Source organism: Arctopsyche grandis, chromosome 4 (assembly GCF_051622035.1).
Source record: "Arctopsyche grandis isolate Sample6627 chromosome 4, ASM5162203v2, whole genome shotgun sequence".
NCBI lineage: Eukaryota > Metazoa > Arthropoda > Insecta > Trichoptera > Hydropsychidae > Arctopsyche > Arctopsyche grandis.
Genome location: NC_135358.1, coordinates 12,961,796 through 12,984,529, shown reverse-complemented (window position 1 = coordinate 12,984,529; position 22,734 = coordinate 12,961,796). Strand labels below are relative to the sequence as shown.

Here is a 22,734-nt window from a genome sequence, read left to right as displayed (position 1 = left end):
GTGAATCCGAATCCTCTATGCACGTTTTCATCATCCATCCCGCCATATGGGCCGACATCGAGCGGAACAATGAGGCCGACGAAGACGCATTGTGTCCTGCATGCTTCTTTTCTGTATGTTGTCTCGTGTGTCAGGCAAGGACTCGCCGCTGAAAATTTAAACAATTCACGACCAGCGTACGGCAATTAGTATGCATCGTGTATTTTTAAGTTGTGATACAGTTCAGAGTCCTTGCCTTTAATTTTATTAAAATATTTTCAATCACTACCTAATATTAAAACACACCACCAAATAGTTCCCCTCAATTAAATGAAAAATAAGCTACAAAAAAGAAATCAATTTGTTTCAATCACAATTTTAAGTCTATGTATGAATTACTATTTTCTTCTCAATCTTGTCTTTTCTAAAAACTACACTGTTCTCTTTCTCTACAGCACACTTTTAATTTTTAACCAATAGTAGGAAATCAATTCTAATTCTATTTAATCACATTCCATCCGATTCATTCAAACATTCAAGATATTCAAAAAGTTTTGAAAACACAGCACTCATATTTGTACATCACAAAAAAAACAAATGGTATTGTTCTCTAGCTGCATACTTTAAATGCATTAGCTGTTTTATAGTTATTAGACTTTTTGTATAATATTATAATTTAAATTACACTTTTGCATGCGGTAAGGTTTATAATATACATATACAAAAATTAATAAATAAAATATAACCAAATTTTATATTTTTAAATAAATATACATACTTATAAAGATAAACTTTTAACTTGCATGAAATTTAAATGATAAAGCTTTTTGCTCGAATTAGTGTGTATTTTTTTACTGATGAAAAGCTGTTTTACGCTATTATTATTTGTAGAAAATTCATAAAAAATATCACTTTCACTTTTATTCAAATTTTATTTATCGTTTATATTTAAATAAACTTAGTTTAATTACCAACTTGTGTACATAGTGAAAAAAGTTATTAATATTGAAAGTAATATAAAATGATTCATATTAAAAACTTTTCATTTTGTTCATCTGATAGATTTATATTTTTTAAACGACAAAAATTCGTCCTTTTAGTCCGAAAAAAAAAAGCGTATAATAAGAAAACAGTCCTTTATTGGTATGAGAGAAGGAGATGGAAAAGGACCCGGCGAAAGCTAATTTCATCGGGCATAATTTTAAATTGTACATGACCAGCTGAGCCCTCATCATGCAAAAATGCGAAACTTTCCAACGGAGGGTTGAGCTAAAGAGGGAGTGAAGAGGAGGCATGTTGGGAGCATCAGAGCCTCCGAATTATTACAGTTTTTCTTTCCCCCCAGACATTACTCTGGGCAGAGACGGCTGAACGTCAATTTTGCACACTTAATACGTAAAGTTTTCCCCAAGAGCCGGCCCTGTGCGCCAGCTTGGTTTTTCCCGGGAAAACTTTCATACGAGTCGAGATTTTCGCGTAATGCCACAATATAAATGGATAATCCACGAAAGCGCACTCTCTTTTCCCTCTGGTAATTCCCCAACGCCATCCTAGACACTTAAGACCTTTCTAAATTAGAATCATTATCAACTATTTTATTTCACTGCTCTATCTATGTATGTACATATGTGTACGAAATAAATATTCGTATTCGAAACACTTTTTTAAATGCAACAGCCACAGTCGTGTCGTATTAATTGACGCGATTTCAACGCATGTGCATACGTTTTATTACTATTATATTTATTACGTATTTTTTATTAATATCGATAGTTTCATAATATTAATTTTAATACTTGAATCACTTCAATGTGTGTGAAAAATACAATTAACAAATTTAAGATTATGAATATTTCAAATCATTTAACTGCCATACACTTTCTGTGTCATTGGTTGATAAAATTGAATAAATATTTTAATTCAAACGAGTCAAAAAAGTATATATTACACAATGAAGTGTTTCTATTATAATTATTGAATATCGTTTTCCAAATACCAAAAAAGAAAATTGAATACTGTACATACGTAATTAAATTTAAAATGAGTTATAAAGGAATATTTACATTAATCATAATTTATTAATTAATCATAGGTATAATTTTTTGCTTAATATTAATATTTTACGATTACTTTTTCAGTTAACTGTTCCATCTTTACACGCAAGAAGAAGCAGTACAAGGACAAATATTTGGCAAAACACAATGCAGTTTTTGATCAATTGGATCTCGTCACTTACGAAGAAGTTGTCAAATTACCACGTCAGTATCTATTAATTACTATTAATTCTCACTTTTTATTTTTAAGAAATGTTAAATTCGAAAAAGTGCAAATTATCCCAAATTCTATCGAATATTTTCACAATTAAATTTCGTTCTTCCTTTGGCAAGGGTGCCTACATATTCTATAATAAAATAGCCAGTTTTACGATTACCATTACTTATTTACACATCAAAAGTTTGGATCTAGTTCTGCATACCAGTTTCCAAGAGTTATACTCGGACTCTTCTGCTTCTAGTTTTACATGTCTCGTTTTATCATCAAAATGGCTCATCTGTGAAGAAAGGTGCAATAAAAATGATACAGCGCTTGCAGACTTATGCAGTGTGTATGTACTGAAACGAAAATTATTGCAAATGGTTTCCGCAACTGAGTTTGTTTCGACTGCGGCTATAAAACTAGATTTTTTTATACAGTATTTTTTTTAAGTCTACGAAAAGTTTTCCAACTTCCATTAAAGCGTTTTCCTTCCGAAAGATTACGAAAGGGTCGTTTGTGCGATGTCGTAAATTATTTCCATCTTTTGTCGCGAAAATTTTATTAGCTTGAACTTTCAACATACACAGATGTATACGCTTGGGTATGTCACTTTAGATTGCACATATCAGTCAGATTTTTTTATATAGAAGCAGATTTTCTATGGAAAACTATGAGTCATCTTAATATAATATTTCTACTATTACATGATAATATTACCATATGTAATAATGTAATGTATGCTGAAGACTGTTGGATTATGTACATACATAATTCAATAAAGTGGGTCTCTCTTTGTTGGAAAAAACAATTTTTTTTCTCTACTCTGTATATTGGATGTGACAACATTTTATGTGTGTTTTTAAGGCCTTTACCTTTATATCAGAATCATTTTTCATTAGATTAGGCTTTAGATCAGGTTGACTACAATCTACCCAAATAGACTTGTACATACATACATATACATATATGTGGGTATAACGTGAGCAGATATAACTGAAGTACACTTATATTTTATATGTGCCATTTTCCGTTGCCAAATTTCTTCAAACTTTATATCGCGAGTTCTAAACTTGCGGTTTTACCACTGCACACTTTCTTTGAGTCACAGCCTTAATATCGTTATCCGGTGCCGCTCTTCGCTCCACTTTTGTGTAGCTTTTGTTTTCTCTCATCTCAACAGGAATATATTTTGAGCTATGAATTTTATGTGTAACCCACAGAGTTCACTTGAACGTCTCGTATATAACTTCGCTTTAAAATCGTAGGTGTAAAACAGAATTTTACCTTTGCGCTTTATCGCAGTGCATCAGTAATGATGTCGGTTCATTTATGTATGTATGTATGTATTTCAATTTAAAACCACATATGTATATTGCATTAAAATACTAGATAATTATTTTCTTTTTTCTATTTCAACAAAAATATTCAATGCCTTGATTGTTATATGAAAAATTTAAATTGTTTAATATTTTAATTTTATTCTATTAAAGAATTATAAATGATAATTTTCTATATTGATTTAAAATTTCAGTGTCGGATCCAGCCTTCCAAAGAAAAACTCTCGTGCTGCTCGGTGCTCACGGTGTTGGTCGTCGTCACATCAAAAACACTCTCATCGCTAAACATCCCGACCAATATGCTTATCCCATACCACGTAAGTCCATTTGAAGCATTGAAAGATATTTATTTGATTTATATTTTCATCTAATAATACGCACACGAAAATTAAATTTTAGATACAACAAGATTGCCTAGAAACGACGAAGAAAACGGCCGTAATTATTATTTTGTATCTCACGATGAGGTGAGATACAAAATAATAATTACGGCCGTTTTCTTCGTCGTTTATAGGCCAATCTGTTGTATCTAAATTTAATTTTCAGTGTAGCGATATATTATTAGATTGAAAACTATCAAATCAAATAAATATTTTCATATGCTTAAATGGATATACGTTGGTATGGATATGTATATTGTTCAGGGATGTCATACTAGCAGATGAGAGTAGTTTCCTTGCGATTGTGACGACGCAAATCCAAATACGTGAGTACCGAGCAGCACGAAGTGTTTCTTCTTCTGGAGGTCACCTCCAACAAAATTTTTTCGATGTCTTCTTGTGTATAAATCAGGGCTGAGGAGTCGGAGCATTTCAAGCGGAATCAGAGTCTTAAAAAATCAACCGACTCCTTTTATTATTTTCTTTAATTAATAGTATTACGGTATGTTTCAACTAGTCTCCAATTTTATTGAAAAAATCCACTAATAAATTGAAATTTAATCATTTATTTATAAAAATCATGAATTTAAATTACATAATAAAAAAAACCGTTGAATTGCTCGTATTTTGATGTGTTGTGCCCAAAACCAATTGTCATACATTTTTTTTATTCTAATTTTTACTCTCATTCTTTTTTTTATGAAATTGATTTGTTTGTGTATGAAATTCATACAAATTTACTATAAATGTAATGTGAAACTCGCTTGATAATTATTTATACGTATTTTAAAGCAATAAAATATCACAATCAATAGCAAAAACATCTGACTATTGATTTCAATACTCACTTTTGGCACAGCAATACTAGATTTTGAGTTAAAGACTACAAAACCCAAAAATCTGTAAAAAAAAATGCACTTTTTTAAACGCTTATATTTCATAAACAAGAAGAAGCCAACAAATATCATTGTCGTATCCGAATTTAGTGGGTCAAAACTTAGTAAAAATTGATTAGTCTCCGCTCCGCTAAGAAAAAAAAAAGTGCTTTTTTGTAGCTCAGTGTTATTGGTGCTATTAACAAGTTGAAAGCATGTTTTCAATGTTCTGGTTTGTGTTATATGCTTTCACCGACTGAACTAGTGAAAGTATGTATAATATCACTGGGGAATACAGATTCACTGTAACATATATACATATATACAATAGACTCAACGAAGAATATAATAATCAAACTCAAAATCATTTTCTTGTACATACATATATCAATTTATTGTTTAGTGAAAGCTACACGTGATGACCTATTGAAATATCTTTAATTTAATTTTCAGGGACTCATGAGGATGCTATGTATGGCACAAAACTAGAAACCATTCGTCGTATTCACGCCGAACGACGAATGGCCATCTTGGACGTGGAGCCTCAAGCCCTAAAAATCCTCCGCACCGCTGAATTCGCCCCCTATGTTGTATTCATAGCAGCGCCCGCCTTACAAAACATGAACGATGTAATACTTATTATTATTTTTTATCTCAATATTTATAATATTATTAGCTAGGTATAAACATGTGCGTATTGCCAAATGTTTCAGTATGATGGAAGCCTCGAGCGGCTGGCAAAAGAGTCGGAACAGCTGCGGCAGATGTACGGCCACTACTTCGACCTGACTATTGTCAACAACGACATTGAAGAGACAATAGCAACCCTGGAAGCGGCCATCGAGCGTGTACACACCACACCACAATGGATACCAGTCAGCTGGGTCTACTGACCCCCGTGCGACAGCGCTTCCAACGCGCTGCTCGTGGGTGACTTCCACTACCTCTAAACGTTGACTACGTCTATGTCGCTCATTTTGTCTCTTAACATTCCGAATATCGTATCGAGCGGAAGAAAGCAACTACCATTTGGCACATCTGTCTCTGATTTCAACAAATATCTACACTTTCCAGGTGTATATTGTATACATTATCTATTCGACGGTGTATCCATCGTTATGCTATTATTTCATCGATATTATATTATATAAATATATATATATATATATATATATATATATATATATATATATATATATATATATATATATATATATTAGCCATCACAATCATTACACGCATGAACATCACACTGTGAGTGTTTCCAAACTGGAATATTTTCATTTATATAATACTAGCACAAATTTATAGCAGTCGAATACATTGTGTAACTTTAATATCGCAAGGTACATTGATTATTATATTATAAATAAATATTGTATATGCAAACACATTCCTTTAACACACGCATACCTTGTATATTATTATATCTATATTTTTATTTGTGCAATTCTTTTATCAGTCATTCCAATACTGCCTTTCATTTTATTGTAATGTAAAATCAACGATACAAACAAACATTATATGTATGTGTTTATATAAAAATGTATATACATACATATGCGTAATACAATATGTAGTTATTTTCACTATACTCGTGTAGTGTGTATTCTTATTTAAATTTAAAAGAACTGATTTTGATGCTTTTTTTTTTTTAGATCCTTCTGTTATCTTTTTTTTCAGTCTACATTCATTCCATTGTTGTATTTAAATTACTGATGATTTTAATTAAATGTTTTATTTTATAAATTATTTTCATTTATTGATTTTTTTTAATTTTTGTTATTATTTAAAAATTCCAACTAAAATAACAGAAGTTTTGATAGATTGTTGTTAATCAATTATTTCAGTTTTATTCATAAAACATTCATTTTTAGCCAAAAAAATAATATTAACAAATTGTTACAATTCTAAATTTTATTATATATTAATACAATGACAAATATTACTTTAATCTGCTTACTTATATATTATATTCAATTTTATTAGCACTGTTGATATGTATGTACTTCTAAATTTTAATGTTGTTTATCATATTGTTTATTAGTAAAAATATAAAAATTATTATTGACATAGGAACTAGAGCAAATTTATTCGATGTCTTTATAAATATCTATTTACTGGTTTTCCATTTTAATTTTAAACTTACATATATTGTATTATGGTTTACTTTGTTTGATTAAAAAATACAACTCCTAAGCATTAATTCAGATATAAGCAATAAATTGTAATAACAATACTTTTTTAATATTACATATGCTATAAATTTAACTGTTCAGTATTTTATTAAAAAAGTGATCTAAAATTATCATATATAATTAAATCAGTCTTAATTAACTTAAAGGGTTTCAATTAAGAAAATCTTCCAAAAATAAAAAAAACTTGTCTACTATTTTTCTCTACTATAAATATATGTATTATTATAGAAAAATAGTGTAGTGAAGACAATTTTACTTCTTCATTATATTGTATTAAAAGTGATAACATTAAAAATTTTACTTTAACATTATACTATTTTTTTTAAATATAAACGAATTAATGTAATGGAAACTCTCATCAAATATATATATATACGTACATATGTATTTGGAAATTAAAATTAAACAAAATTTCGGTAATCTTCACATTTCAAATCTTATTTAACCTTAAATACTCAATAAATACATATTCGAATGCATTTAGTAATTATTTATTTATTAAATTATTCAATGAATGCACAACTATTTAATGTTAATAAATCTTTAACTTGAATGTGAGGTCGCAATATTGACTCGTCGAAGTAAACCTAGCGCGCGATACACGAAAGGCTGTAAAAACTTAAAGTGAATTTTAAATATTTAACAATATAAACAAAATTAAGTGATAAATATTATTAAAAAATATACCATATTGAACTATCTATACATTAGCTATAATAAGAATTATACATACATATAATACATATACATATATTATAAAAATAATATATATATATATATATATATATATATATATATATATATATATATATATTATAAATTATATATATATATATATATATATATATATATATATATATATATATATATATATATATATATATATATATATATATATATATCCTTCAATTGGAGTAATAGGAAATTCACAACTTATTGAAACGTGGGTAAAAAGGTTTTAGATTAACGTAGAATAATAGTATAAAATTCATTTTTGAATAATGTATCAAAATAATGTATTGGAGGTTAATACAAATTATAAAGTGTATTTCCAAAAAGAATATTTATAACATCTGTATTCTTCTTTGACCTTTGTGATCTGTTTTTATATATAATCCTAAAGAAATTTTATATACATTATTTAATTACTACATTCCACCCAAATTATATTTACACAAAACTCGTGTATGCATTATTTTATGTATATTTGTTATAAATATTTTTTTACTTTTTACAAGAGAAAGAATATTGACTTTTCTTGTTCTTTGTTTTTTTATTCATAAATACAATTATTATTTGTTACTTAATTCCATTACATCCTCGGAGCGCCCATTAGCTCACCAGCATCATAAAGGAATAGGGTATATAGGTAGGAACAATTTAATATTGAGTCATTAAAATGTTAAATTAAACTAATTCAACTGATAAGTGTTCACAATGTAAACAAATGGAAATATTATTAAATTGAATAAATTGCTCAGGATTTAAATACTTGTATATTTCATTACCTCACCCACACCAAATATATAATATTATCCAAAAACTTTCATTTCCTCATGTCATCTTCACATCTTATATTATGTATGTAGTAATTTTGTATCCACCCAATTTCATTGTAATAAATAGAGGATGTCCCATCCAGGGCGATATCCAAATTTAAAAATACAAAAAGCCCCCACTTTTACAGAATCTACAATCTCTTCGTCATAGATTTACTTATAATATAACATATCTCGTTTTGCAAAAGTAGACAAATCTGTTATATTTACTTAGAAGGCGAGGCAGTCGATACACAAATAAAAGCTTTTAAAAATGGACATCTGCTCATATGTTTTTCATTTACTGGGTAATTAAAACGTTGTGCTAAATTTGTCAAATAATTACTGATGACACTGCTCAAAAAATCTATATCAACTTCTTCACCTTCTTTGTAAATATAATAGTATCAGCCAAATTATGAAACATGTCTTAACTTCATATGGACCGCCCGAATTTTCCGAAAACATAAAAATAATAGATTTCGTAAATTAAACATAGCTCTTAAACCATTTTATCAATTAGACTGAAAATTGGAATACAGCTTCTTTACAGTTGTCGTCGACCATATAGTAAATGATCGGATCAGCGTTTCTCAAGCTGTGGTGATTTCTGTATTCAATTTTGTATAATATGTATATATATATATATATATATATATATATATATATATATATATATATATATATGTATATATATATATATATATATATATATATATATATATATATATATATATATATATATATGTATATATACATTTCAATATATTTTCACCTAATAATCAATATATATATATATATATATATATATATATATATATATATATATATATATATATATATATATATATATATATATATATATATATATATATATATATATATATATATATATATATATATATATATATATATATATATATATATATATATATATATTTTATAGATCATTGTGTTATTAATTTGAATGAAAGATTCAATTTAAGCAGTATGCTACTTTAATAAGTAGGCCTTTGAATGAAATTTTATTAAAATCACAGCATATGTGTTTACGGCCCATAGTGAGTTAATAATTCTTTAAAACACCACTTCTCTACGTGGAGCAGCAATAGGAATAAAATTTCAACTAACAAGGAACGCTTTCCTGCTGTCTTGATTATGATTTAATTAGCACATTTAAATTGTGTAATTTTGTAAATATGAAAGTATGGCATTACGGTGATCAAAATTTGTTGGGTATGTTATGCAAAGACGGGATTTGTGCTCTCAATTTTTATTGCTAAAAATAAATTTAAGTACACATCACACTAAATTATACATTTTAAACATCACATATATAGCAAACATAATAAAAAATCATTGATAAATGCATACATTTGACAAAGCATTGATTTTGTTTGATAATTGCCACTGTCGATCTCATTTTATTTAATTCATTTCATTATTTTTGTTAAGGAAGAAGGATATGGAATCATAATTTTCGCAGTCAGGAATCATTTTGCCATTTGTTTCTTTGCATAGATCTGCACATTTTTGAGCTTGAAACCACTGTCCATACGTTTTCTTGCACTGGACGCAATTACTTAGACATATAGCGTATAAATCACTTCTCACTGTAAAACAAAAAACATTTCATAAGATTAGTTCAAAATAACCATTTATTGACCTAATTTAATCTTTGTAATAAATTATTAGTTTAAAATATTAGTTAATTTCATATATCACTTACATATAATCAACAACAAAAACAAACCTTTCTTTAAATGTTTACTACATTTATATTTGCAAATGTTCATTTTCTCTAAAAGTTTTCAAATGCATTCAAAGCTTTTTAAACTTTGGCCAACGTACATAATATTTACAGAATGCTACGTACATTGTATTTGCAAAAATTAATTTTATATATACAATATTTAAGACTTTTAAGGGAAACAATATGTAAATTATTTTATAAAAAAAAAACATACTAATAGCAGGGCTGGCATCTACAGTCTGTTGTACTTCCATGATGACTAAAATTCCAATGCACAGAGTGAATAAGATTAATCGACTGCTTTGAGTGGAAACCATTGTGCTGTAAATAAAAAAAACAGAAATAAGTCAGAAACAAATATTAATAAAAGTAAATCATTACCAGAACATAGATGACCCAACTATATTTCATTATACTTGGCTGAAAATTACAACATTGACATCTTCCAACACTATTAGTGAAAATTGAAACTATTTCAATCAAAGAAATACGAGTAATTGTTCGTATGTACGTACATGTGTATTATATAGAATAAGTTTTTATAATTTGTCAATTTTTTTAAAGGATATTATAAAAGAAAGAATGCAAATGAAATATAAACATTAATATTTCGTATAAATATCCATTTAATAAAGACTTATTTTGTCTATACATATAGTGTTAAACTTACAATAGCTGATTGTTGGTCAAATGTAGGATATGTTCTGGATGAGGCCGTAGTGGGCTGTGATGGTTCTCTGGCATGTCTTGGATATTATATAGTAGTTGACGTGCACTTAAGTCGAATTCAGTAGCGGAACTACATATGTAGGTGGCACAAAAGCCTGCAGCACAGGGGGTCCCAGGGCTCAAGAGAATCAAAAAAGGCCCATTTTTAAATAAAAATGAACATCTTTCAAATCATTAATTACTTAATAAGGGGAAATTTTACATTTTTAAAAAGAATAATAAATTCATGGAGAAAGTATGACTGGATAGTGGAAGAATTTCAATTAAGAGGGCTGTACACCCGAAACCTTAATTTTGTTGCCGTTCCTTTCTTCGATATATATATTGAGTGAATGCGACAATATATATCAATATATATATTGAGTAAATGCGACAGTTGCGCTTCGACCAGATAAAACGTATTTTAAATTGACGAAATCGAGGTTACGTATTCGCCTATTTTCTCCTCTGAAACTGGTCCAATTTTTAAAAAAGTTTCATCATCGGTATGAGAAAGATATTTTCTTTGCAACTATGCGCGTATTTTTTTTTTAAATCGACCGTTAAATAAGCACGCTGGACTCTTTTCGTGGGTGTAAAAAAGAGGTGATTTTATTGATGTTTGGCGGCTCCTAGCTCCAATAAATAATAACTAATCAAAAAAAAACAAAAGCACAGATCCATGCCAATGGTGGATATCCATAGCATATTAAAAAATAATTTCTCTAGTGCCATAATTGAGGAAGGGAGAAGTCTAATACGTTTGTATGGACAAGGGGCTTGTGTCCAGCCCTCTTAAGATATAATAAAAGTGATGACTATTTCAAAAGCCATAGTATTTTCGGAAATATCAATTCTTATTAGGTAGGCTAATATAATATAATACATTTTTTCACGACTGTACAATAATGTACTATACATATTTCTTCGTAGAGTGATAGTTATTTCACTTTTCTTTTTAATTATGTATTTAAAATAAAAATATCAATAAAAAATATATACTATATAAGGATAGGGTGAGCCCTGATATTTTTCGCAGAATTTGAAGCTCCTCCATTGGTTGAAGTAACTGAATATTCGAACATTGGGTAAATTAGCCAGCATGGTGGCATTAGCAGTAGAGTAAAACTGAAGATTTCATTAGTGGAACGGAGACCACCAACCGTCTCTGAGAAAGGCTTTAAGATTCAATTTAAACAAGAACATTATCCTTCATTTAACTCACTGCCCAAAGCTGTTCCTTACCTAGACTTCGCTAATTTTATCTAAAAATCTTTAATACCTTTCAGAATACAATATTAATATTAATTTAATTATATTACTTCATATATTATATCACATATTGTATATTACATATCCCAAAAGAGTAATTTAAAACGTATATTATTAATATAAATATCATTCTGGATTATTAAATCTTTTAAGAAAGCTTTTTGGTAAATGTACACACATATGTCAGCCAGCAGTATGGCTCAGTGGTTGGTTGCGTTTAGCATCGAGAGATTACTGGTTTCGATCCCGTGCTAATTTTTAATACTGCTGGTTAGACTTGGATATTTGTGACTCCAAATCGATTGTTTCTTACCAGAGTTTGTCAATTTGTCTGATTTTCATTGTTGAAACGGTTCCTCAAATCGGCAAAAATCATCCTACCCGCTGTCAATCTAAATTTGATTTATGTACAAGTCTAAATCCATAGATGTCTCAATGGATTAATTAATTAATTGTTAATTTAGTGCTCTTCAGCCTCTCGAAATGCATTAATTTATGTAATAAAAATGCAGCAATGTTTGTAATTAATTATCTAGGAAAGCGCATTGGGGTCTACCTGTCAGGCCTTCCTGGTTAATATCTACATATGTAAAAATAAATAAAAAAGAGAAGAAAAAAATAAATATGTAGTACGTATAAAATAATATTTTTATTGTTTATCTTTTTAAATGTACATACGTAGTAACAATAAATGATGTTTTGTAAAAACATAATTTATTGTATCAAAAAACCGACATGAAAATAGGGAGTCGCTTTATATGAACAATAAATTATATTTTTTAATATAGCAATTTCAAAAAGTGGGCTTATAATCAGAATTGCTTTTTATTCGAGCCAATATATGTAGTATCGCTTAAATAATATCATTGTATTGGAATATACACAAAGATTACAGCAGTAAAATATTCATTGTAGAATATTAAATAATAAGTATGCATAAGTACACAGTAGTAACACAAATTTGTGGTAGTGATGGATTTAGTATATACAATTAGAAAATTTTACTTTTAATACAATTTTGAAATAAGTAAAAGTAAAAAGAGGTTATCAAAGAATGAATAATATTCGAATTTATGAATATTGAAAAAAGAGGCGAATATATTCGTATATTCGATTGGGACGCTTGTTGTAGCTTCTAGTAAAATATTCGTGTTTGGTACACACTTGTTTTATGCGATACGAACTAAAAGTTACTCTTTCGTTCGTTAAGACAAAAAACTTTAATATGTATTATATACATATGTATATAATTATCTGGTTCTCACCGATTCATTATGTCTTATTTCAGCGGAAACACATCCATATTTATACTTAGAATTACACGTGTAACTTGCGTATAAGTACATAAGTTAAATTACTGAAAACTAAGTAGTCAAACTTAAATATCTACATTTGCAAATTTTATATAGCTTCATTTGACGGGCTGAAAACCAGACTGGTACAAGTGACATTTAAAAAAAAATCTGGTTTAAGTGCTAAAATAATAGCATATATGAAATGCTATTATTTTAGCACTTAAACCAGCTTTTTTTTAAAATGTCACTTGTACCAGTCTCGTTTTCAGCCCCTCTTTTTTGTAAACCGATTATTGTCGAATTAATCTCTTTATAAAATATATTTATTTTGCCAAAAAAAAAATTTAAATTAACAATATATGTAAATCTAATAATGAAAAATTAAAAATCTAAAATTCTAACAGTGTAAACTAATTTGATATAATCATCGCTAAAACAAAAATATTTCAAATTTCGCACATTAGACTTGACGTCGTAAAATACTAACCATATCAACTTTCTTCGGCATGAGCCAAGATCAGTAGTAAAAATAAAATGTGAATATTACATACAGGTGATAGGATTGAGATATTTCATCTATTCTTGAAATTTATATTTATCACTTTCAATTCATTATAGATTTTTACGATTTGAGATTTGTTTGTGGGTTAGACAATAAGCATCCAGATATTCTGGTCCATGAGCCAAAGCTTAGGAACTCCCGGTTATAAATAAAAATTATAACATTTTATGTTTGCTTTGTTACCTACCTTATCTTATACATCAGTGCCAGATTTTCAGTTAAAACCATTATATGTATATTTCAGACTTGATTTATCTCAGTTATATTTTCCTACTTCGGTGAACATTCACTATCGATAAAATGGTGAGGTTTTGCTTTATATTTTATAAATATATATAATTCCAATGAATAAAATAAAATTGAATCCCATTTTGCCCAGAAGTATTTTTTAATAATATTAAACGAAGATTAACTACAGAAATGAACGTTATGTTCTGAAATAGACAGTTATGGACCAATACAATTCATTAATATGCTTTAAATGTTTAATAGCATGTACATACATATGTATATATGTAGGCAATAAGCATAAATTGTACAATATGATAAAACTGTAAATTTTAATATAGTAACTAAGCATTATCAACCTATGTATTATAAGGTTTCTACTTTTTTTTTTTTGTTTGAGTCGCGATCCAAGAAAAACTACAAAATATATCACATACATACACATTAATTTAATCATATAAAAATACGTTATTTGCACTACGGATAACATTCAACGATTCGACCTAATAAACATGAACAATATCTCAGAACGAGTTTTGAAAAATCACCAAATTTGGTTACTCAAGTTTTCTTTCTTCCACTTTTATTAACTGTAGTTTTGGCTTACCTTTGAAGCATATCTTCAACTAATTAAAGGGGTGTATTTTAGTTAAGTGAATCATAATAATTCGTGTGTTTTCAAGTGCGTTCTGTAGTTCAATTTTCAAATGTAGATGTAATAAATAGGTATGATACAATATTCGAATATAGAAATTTCCATATCATCACATATGTATGTAGGTATGTATATAGATGTATAATACATAGATCCGCCCTCACGCTTTATACTGGTCTCCCTTTTGGCGCATGCACACTTTCTCTCAGTAGGTAGTTAGCTTCTAAGTAGGAAAGGTCGATTGCGGAGATCTTGTCGTCACTAACTGAGGGGTGCGGGGGATTTAACTAGCGGGAAAGTGAAAAAAACGCCGACCGCTGCATCGTAGGGAAAAAACCTTTTTTTTCCCAACTTCCCCGCTAGTTAAACCCCCCGCACCCCTCAGTTAGTGACGACAAGATCTCTGACCAAAATCACGCGTCAGGGCCCATCTATGTGTATTATATATCTATGTATGTATGTTACAAAGAAAAATTCTTTAAAAAAGTATAGTTAAATATCTTTAATTGTTAACTTATACATATATGTATCTATATTTTAACAGGCATTACAAACAAATTATAGTATTATAATAAACCATTGCATATATAAAATAATAATTTCAAAATCGTAATAAACTTATAGTCGTTTTACACCAATAAATATCGTATCAGTAAATGCAATACATATATAATGACAAATTAAATAATTGCGTGTCATTCTTTACTGCTGCTGGGTTGGTTACCGCTGTTTTCCAGTGCTTTGAATTTTTCTTCATATTTAGATTTCAAATCCTAAACAAAAAATAAAGCCTTCATGTTATAGAATACTATAATTGCAACGTTCGTTTAACGAATAAATACATATTATAAAATCTAACCCTAAACAGGTACAGTTGAGTTTGATATTCTGTTTTCAAGGTTTCGTTAAGTTTTGTTCCTGTCTCTATCTTCTTTGCCATCAATGCATGTCTTTCCTTTTCGGATTGAATCTTCAGATCCATAATTTCCAACCTCTCCTATTATATAGTGTTCAATAATAATATTGATTTTAATAAAATTGACAACTCAAAAACTTCAGATATTATTATACAATCATACTGACCTGTAAATGCGTAACCTCTAAATTTCTAATACCCAAAAGATCTTTGGTTATGCGTATAACATCTTTCAAAGAAGATACTTGTGAAGTAAGAGCCTCAATTTGTAACTCTTGGTTCTTGATCATTTTCGTTTTATCAAATATCATCCCTCTCGCTTTCGTCAAAAGCTTCACAAATCATAATTACAAAATTGTTTTGGAGAAAAAATAATTTCATATATGTATAATAGGTAATGTAAATTAATATTTATTACCTCGTCATGTTGCTTTTTAATTTTGGAGACAATATCTTTGTTTTTCGCGTTTGGTTTCTTTAAAACAGCGCTCAGTTCAGTTTCCAGATTAATTACCTTTGCTTTGAGTATTTCGTTTTCCTCGGATTTAACCTAATACAAATTAGTGTTTTTTATCACCAGACTTTTCCTTACTTACTTACATACATACATGTGAAATATGCCTTACTTGCAACTGTAACTGTAAGCCTTTGTTACTGTTAATATCTTGAACTTTTTCCATCATTGAAATTTTTTCTAGCAGTGCACTTTCTCTTTTTGCCCATTCTTCCTAATATATAAGAATTAAATTAAGTATTTCAATTATTTAATAAAAAGGTGCAATACTGATAACAAAATCTCACGCATAACACAGAAAATTAAATATCAAACACCAATCCCTAGCTTTATAGATGCCAAAAATCAATTCAATCTATGTACAAAGCCAAGAACTCAATCGACATAGAATTGATTTATCAACATTTTCATTTTCGTTGAATTTACATACATATTTTCTTCTTATGTAAATCGGGGGATTGGTGTATAATATTGATTAGCTATTTAAAGTCTTATATACATAATATTATGTCTATTCATTTCGATTTTCCATGTATAATTATTTTGATTTTCCAAGTACATATAATCATTTTAATTTTCCATGTAAAATCGTCCATATATGTATAACTGATTAATGATTAATATCATATCAAAACGACATGTTATATTTATTAGTAAATGCTTACATATTTCATTACGTATTAGTTATTTTATTATCAACGGTGAACTCATAAATTTTAAATTTTTAACACAAAACCTGGCTTATGAATTTAGACTCATCTTTGGGTACAGGCATATCTACATTTTCCAGCAAACTATTCGCCTGAGGCTCAGAATTTATACTGCTATTGTTAGGAATCGATTGATTCTGCTCACAAATAAAATTTTAGACAATTAATTTCCAATCAATATGAAGCTACATATATATTTTAAATGCTTAAAATAAAACCTCGCTGACAAGTTTAGCCTCTTCCTTGGATACACTGATTTCTACATTTTCTGGTAAAACATTTTCCTGTTGTTCAGTATTTATACTGCTATCGATACTAATCGACTGATTCTGTTCAGAAATACATGAAATGTTAAACAGTAAATTTTCAATCAAAAATGAAACTACATATAAGTTTTAATTTCTTGAAACGAAACCTGGCTGACAAGTTTAGCCTCTTCCCCTGGTACACAAATTTCTACATTTTCTGGTAAAACAATCGCCTGTTGATCAATATTTTTACTGCTATCATTGGGAATCGACTGATTCTGTTTACAAATAAAATTTGAAAAAAATAAGTTTCATTCCATCAACAATTGAAGCATAAATGTAATGATTTTAATATAAAACCTGCGTTGTTAATTTAGGTTCTTCTTCAGAAACCGGTATTTTTACATTTTCCAATAAATTTTCCATCTGCTGATCAGTACTTACAATATCATTATTGGAAACCGATGGATTCTATTCATGAATCAAATTTTAAATTTCATAAAATGATATATTAGAAATAGCACTAATACATATGCATCATTAAATAATTTCAAATAAGTAATGGATTAATATGAAACCGCACCGTTATCAAAAATTAAATATGTATAAATGTTTCAAATCATATACACTTGAAACATCTAAATATTTTGCATTAGTAGTTAATAGATTTATACCTCAATTTCTTTGATTCGAGCAACTGGAGTATCAGAATCAATCGTTATATTTTCGCTGAGAACCAGGATGTTACCATTCGCTTTAGATGCCAACGGAGTAGTAGATACATTTTCAGCATTATTATTAACTGGTGGACTGTCAACAATGGCCTCACTAGTTTTATTTGTGCTTATTGCTTTTTCATTTTGAGCATTCATTGCATTAGCAATATCAAGTTGTGCTACATTTGCTTGGTTTCCATTCATCTCGGCCATATTAAACTAAAAATCGTAATTTAAAAAAATAAACAAGTGAATCATAACATTATTAGTGAATTTTAATACAACAGTGGTTGTATTACTCAATACCATTAATATGGAGTAAAATAAATAAAGCATATGATACCAAAGTTTGACACTTCGTGTATTGGATTTAACAAAATATCATATATTTATGCACAAAATTGTCACAATTCACTAACAGTACTTTTTAAAAGGATAAGTAGCACACTTACTATGATTCTCTGGATGAAATATTACAATTGTTACTGCAGAGTCATGTGGCGCATGTAAAAATGACTATTTCTGGACTGGAGCGTATGGTTCATCTAAATTTAGAGTATTGGTTGGGCATTACACGCGTATCTGATGTCGACGAAACCGAGGAAAAATTTACTTAAATCCACTGGATATTAATATGAATTCAAAAATTAATCAACTTCATAACGTTTGTCAGTTCATTGACATCATAAAATACATGTCTAAAACATAAAAATTATTAAAAAAATCAATAGTTTGTCATAGGTGAATTACATTTTTAGTTCACATGTAATATTTAATTCTAGTAATTGTAATAAAATGAAGAACGCATAATAAATATTTCCCTTACAGATTTTTATTTTCATTGTTACGTACTGCAAATGTATTTAAATACGAAAATATTTGTATATAAAATTGCTAAATACTCTGTTACATAAATATAGATCAAACTCATTATAACAGTCACACTTAGATTTGAAAAGTTATGAAAGTTAATATTATAACTTTTTTAGTCATTGTTTTGAAAATTTCAAATTGCTCTATTTTTTATTCTACACCATGTCTTACAGGAAATATTTTATATTAAAAGGAATATGATGAATGTATCATATTTTAATATTAAATTGTATAATATTGATATCGGTAAACGGATTATTCCGCAAATTGCCGATCGCGCGCACCACAATCGTTGCCACAAAAATCGCGAATACGGAATATCTGGCACTCGAGTTCTCGTTAGTACAATATTCGATTGATGGAGTTTTTGGGTGCCACATGTTCCGTGATCGAGATTTTTGTGACGTGTGCGTGATCGCAATTTTTTTGTGACGTGTGCGTGTAATTATTGAAAGAAAAGGATAATGGTCGTGAATTTTTACCTTTAGTTCGTCGGTCATTTGATTGCTGTCACTTTTGCTCACGTTCTTCTGATGTAAGTTTTAGCAACTGTCAAATCAATCATATTTTAAGTTTTATAAGACTAAAAAGAAAGGTATTACTCGTAGTATTTTATGAAAATTGTAGTTATGAAATTATCATTTGTCTTCAACTAAGATTCATATAAAATTCATTCCCAAAGATAAAAAAAAAATAGTTCTTTATTTTATCCATTTTAAGACCTTTATCACGCATATCCGTTAGTAATTTATTAATTTAACCATCGCTTGTCCATAGCATTCTTTTTGATAGATTCGCATGATATTTAGCGCATTGTTTTATTGATCTGCGCACATAACCTTAAAGTTGTCTCATTTGTCTATCTCAGAAATACTGACAAGAGATGGATGAGTACGCACGAGAACCGTGCCCGTGGAGAATACTCGATGACTGTGGCGGCGCCTTTTTGATGGGAGCAATTGGCGGAGGCATTTTCCATTCCATCAAAGGCTTTCGTAATGCTCCATCCGGATTCAACAAAAGATTGGTAAATTTCACTAAGAAGTGTATTGCAAATCTCATATTGAAAACACATCATGAGCTATTGTTTGTTTTTAATAGGTTGGCAGTTTAACTGCCATAAAACATAGATCTCCCATCATTGCTGGAAATTTCGGTGTCTGGGGTGGAGTATTCTCAACAGTCGATTGCACATTGGTACACATAAGAAAAAAGGAAGATCCCTGGAACTCCATAATGAGCGGTGCTATAACTGGCGGCGTTCTAGCAGCTCGAAATGGTTATCTATTATACACTTTCTTCTTAAATGACTAACTGATGTACCTATTTATTTCTAAGTGGTTATTTATAGATTTTTAATTTAATTATTTTCTAGGTGCACCAGCCATGTTAGGCAGTGCTGTCGTTGGTGGTGTATTGTTAGCTCTAATTGAAGGCGTTGGAATAATGTTATCAAGAATAACTGCTGAGCAATTTAGTCCACAAGCTCCCATATTCGAAGATCCTTCAGCTCTCGGTGCACCAGGGCTTGCTTCTCAAAATTAGATACAAATAAAATAACATAGACATTTTTAGTTGATATTTAAGTTAAATCGCAATATACATTAATACAATATTGTGATTCGTTGTGTGAACAAATGTGTATGGTGTCGAGTATTGTTTTTCAACAAACGTTACTTTTTGATCACAAAATTTCAAATATGTGTATAATTCCTTAGTAACAAACTATCTAAATATATTATATCAGTGATATTTGTTAGTTATTTTTTTCCTGACTTATACAATGAGTATTCATTTGGATATATTGGCCTTACTGAAGGTAAATTTGACTTAAATTAAAAATAGAAAACTGATTTTTTTTTAATACATTAAAGTGGAGACGTAGTTTAATTATTTTATTGGGGTTTTTAACCCTTTGACTGCTACAACAACGATAAATCGTTGTTTTGAAATCGGCGAAGATTGCTACGACGATCGTTGTTGACGTCATTAATTGTCGTATTTCGATACTTTCTTTGAGCCACCAGCGCATCAGTGGCACGAAACATTTTTTTTATATACGTATTTATATTTATTTTTCAATCGAGCTTTATAAATATTTATCAATTTTTTAAATAAAAGCTCTTCAATTTCGGGTTCATCATCAAAGTAAATTTCGGGTTCGTTGTCAATGTCATATAAGGAGTTATTACTTGGGAATTGATTATTATCGATAAATTCATTTTCAGAATCAGTAGAGCTGCTGATTTGTCGAGTTCCTCGGCGAGGAGCTATTATTTCGCTTTCATCACTTTCACTGTCCGATATCATTTTGCAGAGTTAAAATAAATGGCAAAAAACAATAGAAATCCGCTTTCAATTATATAGGTCACGAGACGTCACGAATTCATGCAATCAATCAAATGCAACTGAAATGCATACAAAATGTTTATGATACATGTTGAAAAATTATTTGATTATTAGAAACTTCGCATCCTTGTGTGTCTCGCTCATACGTACACAATTAAAACCAAGAAAGAAAGAGAGAGAGACCGCTAACTGTTTCGAATATATCGCATGTTGTAAGGATACATCGATATCTAAAAATAGATTATTGAAAAGAATAAAGCCTCGGAAAACAATCGTCAAAACTTATTTAGTGTATATATGTAGGTATCTCTTTCGCACGCACGCATGTAAAAGCAAGACAGAAAGAGAGAGCACGAGTCCACGACTGCTTCTTAAAAATGTATATAAAGTATTATAAAAATTACGAGTGTTCGGCGAAGTAAGTATGTAAAAAAAAATATTATATTAATTTTTTTCAAAATAATTACAAATGTTAGCATTTTTCGCTTGGACATTGAAAAACCTCGTAGCAGCCAAAGGGTTAAGATAAATAGAAAGATAATAAGCTAAAACGAACCTGAAAGACAGCTTCGCTTGTCTAAAGACTACGTAGTTTGGGTTTGTACATATGTTACAGTCCAAGTGTTTATTCCGGTTCGTTCATGAACATACTAATTTGTTCATTCATGAACAGGTTTTATTTAACATGCTAACAGTCAAAACTTCTACCAGGTGTCGCATGAAAGTTTTAACTCTCAAAACGCTAAAAAAAAGTATTCAAAAATGGAAAATTCTATGAAAACCGCATTACACCGTTACGATTATTCCCATTTTCGCTGATTTTTAAAATATTGCAACCCAGGGTACGCATACAGAGAATGGAGGTTGGGAAAAACGATTGAGAATACTTAAACATATGCCGAATAGTTTGTGCATGAACAAACTAATTCGTCTGTCAATTTGTTATTTTTATTTGTACAATATAACTGGCTAGATTGGTTATATAATTACTGGTTAAAAAATGTTATATTTACTCGAATAAATATAGTTACAATTTGAATTATACGTAAAGATTTGTTTATGAATAATCCTGTAAATAAAGGATATCAATGAATAGAACATAGTGGAAGTATGCTACAACAAGAAACAATGGAAGAAGAGTACCATTATACTTGTATTGATTAATTATCTCCATAGAAATTTTATAATCTTGTTACTATTATTCAATCTTCTGTTTTTAATATTTTAAGAACTCTTTATACATACATCTGAAATCTAATCACTAATGTCCAATACCCTCAATCACCCATTTCATTCATGGAAATTGATGCGATCAATTTTAAATAAAATCCAAAGACCAGAACGGTCGCAACCAAGTGGTTAAGAACAGTGG

At 29.0% G+C, this 22,734-nt stretch overlaps 3 protein-coding genes across 6 annotated transcripts in view; 2 read left to right on the top strand and 1 right to left on the bottom strand.

Annotated features, from left to right (window-relative positions):
- Positions 1–5,855, top strand: part of CASK (peripheral plasma membrane protein CASK) — a 408,349-nt gene extending 402,494 nt beyond the window's left edge. Inside the window, exons 22-26 of the mRNA XM_077429351.1 lie at positions 2,118–2,237; positions 3,779–3,889; positions 3,972–4,097; positions 5,281–5,456; positions 5,541–5,855. Of these exons, the coding sequence (XP_077285477.1) occupies positions 2,118–2,237; positions 3,779–3,889; positions 3,972–4,097; positions 5,281–5,456; positions 5,541–5,720 (713 nt within the window). The 3' untranslated portion in view covers positions 5,721–5,855. The remainder of the gene's footprint in view (positions 1–2,117; positions 2,238–3,778; positions 3,890–3,971; positions 4,098–5,280; positions 5,457–5,540) is intronic.
- Positions 5,856–15,516: 9,661 nt separating this feature from the next.
- On the bottom strand, positions 15,517–18,840 carry LOC143911269 (uncharacterized). Of its 3 annotated transcripts, none has more exons than XM_077430103.1 (11): positions 18,593–18,825; positions 18,099–18,359; positions 17,785–17,895; positions 17,592–17,702; positions 17,404–17,505; positions 17,203–17,313; positions 16,579–16,680; positions 16,371–16,502; positions 16,120–16,284; positions 15,896–16,033; positions 15,517–15,809 (listed from the first exon to the last, which is right to left on the bottom strand). In XM_077430103.1, the coding sequence occupies exons 2-11, from the start codon at positions 18,351–18,353 to the stop codon at positions 15,732–15,734; spliced, it is 1,305 nt and encodes a 434-aa protein (XP_077286229.1). In that variant the 5' UTR covers positions 18,354–18,359; positions 18,593–18,825; the 3' UTR covers positions 15,517–15,731. The 3 variants fall into 3 exon arrangements, with proteins under 3 accessions (XP_077286229.1, XP_077286230.1, XP_077286228.1); XM_077430102.1 differs by having other exon boundaries at positions 15,520–15,809; positions 17,395–17,505; positions 18,593–18,840; XM_077430104.1 differs by lacking the exon at positions 17,785–17,895 and having other exon boundaries at positions 17,395–17,505; positions 18,593–18,705.
- Positions 18,841–19,307: 467 nt separating this feature from the next.
- Tim17b (Translocase of the inner mitochondrial membrane 17b) lies at positions 19,308–22,409 on the top strand. 2 transcript variants are annotated; one of them, XM_077429253.1, is made up of 5 exons: positions 19,308–19,548; positions 19,882–20,040; positions 20,115–20,292; positions 20,389–20,916; positions 21,881–22,409. In XM_077429253.1, exons 2-4 carry the CDS (start codon positions 19,897–19,899, stop codon positions 20,556–20,558), a joined length of 492 nt encoding a protein of 163 aa, XP_077285379.1. In that variant the 5' UTR covers positions 19,308–19,548; positions 19,882–19,896; the 3' UTR covers positions 20,559–20,916; positions 21,881–22,409. The 2 variants fall into 2 exon arrangements, with proteins under 2 accessions (XP_077285379.1, XP_077285380.1); XM_077429254.1 differs by having other exon boundaries at positions 19,521–19,608.
- Positions 22,410–22,734: the final 325 nt, after the last annotated feature.

Coding starts and splice junctions, on each gene's coding strand:
- LOC143911269 (XM_077430102.1), bottom strand. CDS start 18,353: ATGGCCGAGATGAATGGAAACCAAGCAAATGTAGCACAACTTGATATT. Junction 17,703..17,784: donor AACCTAAATTAACAACGCAG/GTTTTATATTAA, acceptor ATTTGTAAACAG/AATCAGTCGATTCCCAATGA. Junction 16,285..16,370: donor TTAAAAAGCAACATGACGAG/GTAATAAATATT, acceptor TGATTTGTGAAG/CTTTTGACGAAAGCGAGAGG.
- Tim17b (XM_077429253.1), top strand. CDS start 19,897: ATGGATGAGTACGCACGAGAACCGTGCCCGTGGAGAATACTCGATGAC. Junction 20,041..20,114: donor CCGGATTCAACAAAAGATTG/GTAAATTTCACT, acceptor TGTTTTTAATAG/GTTGGCAGTTTAACTGCCAT. Junction 20,293..20,388: donor CGTTCTAGCAGCTCGAAATG/GTTATCTATTAT, acceptor ATTATTTTCTAG/GTGCACCAGCCATGTTAGGC.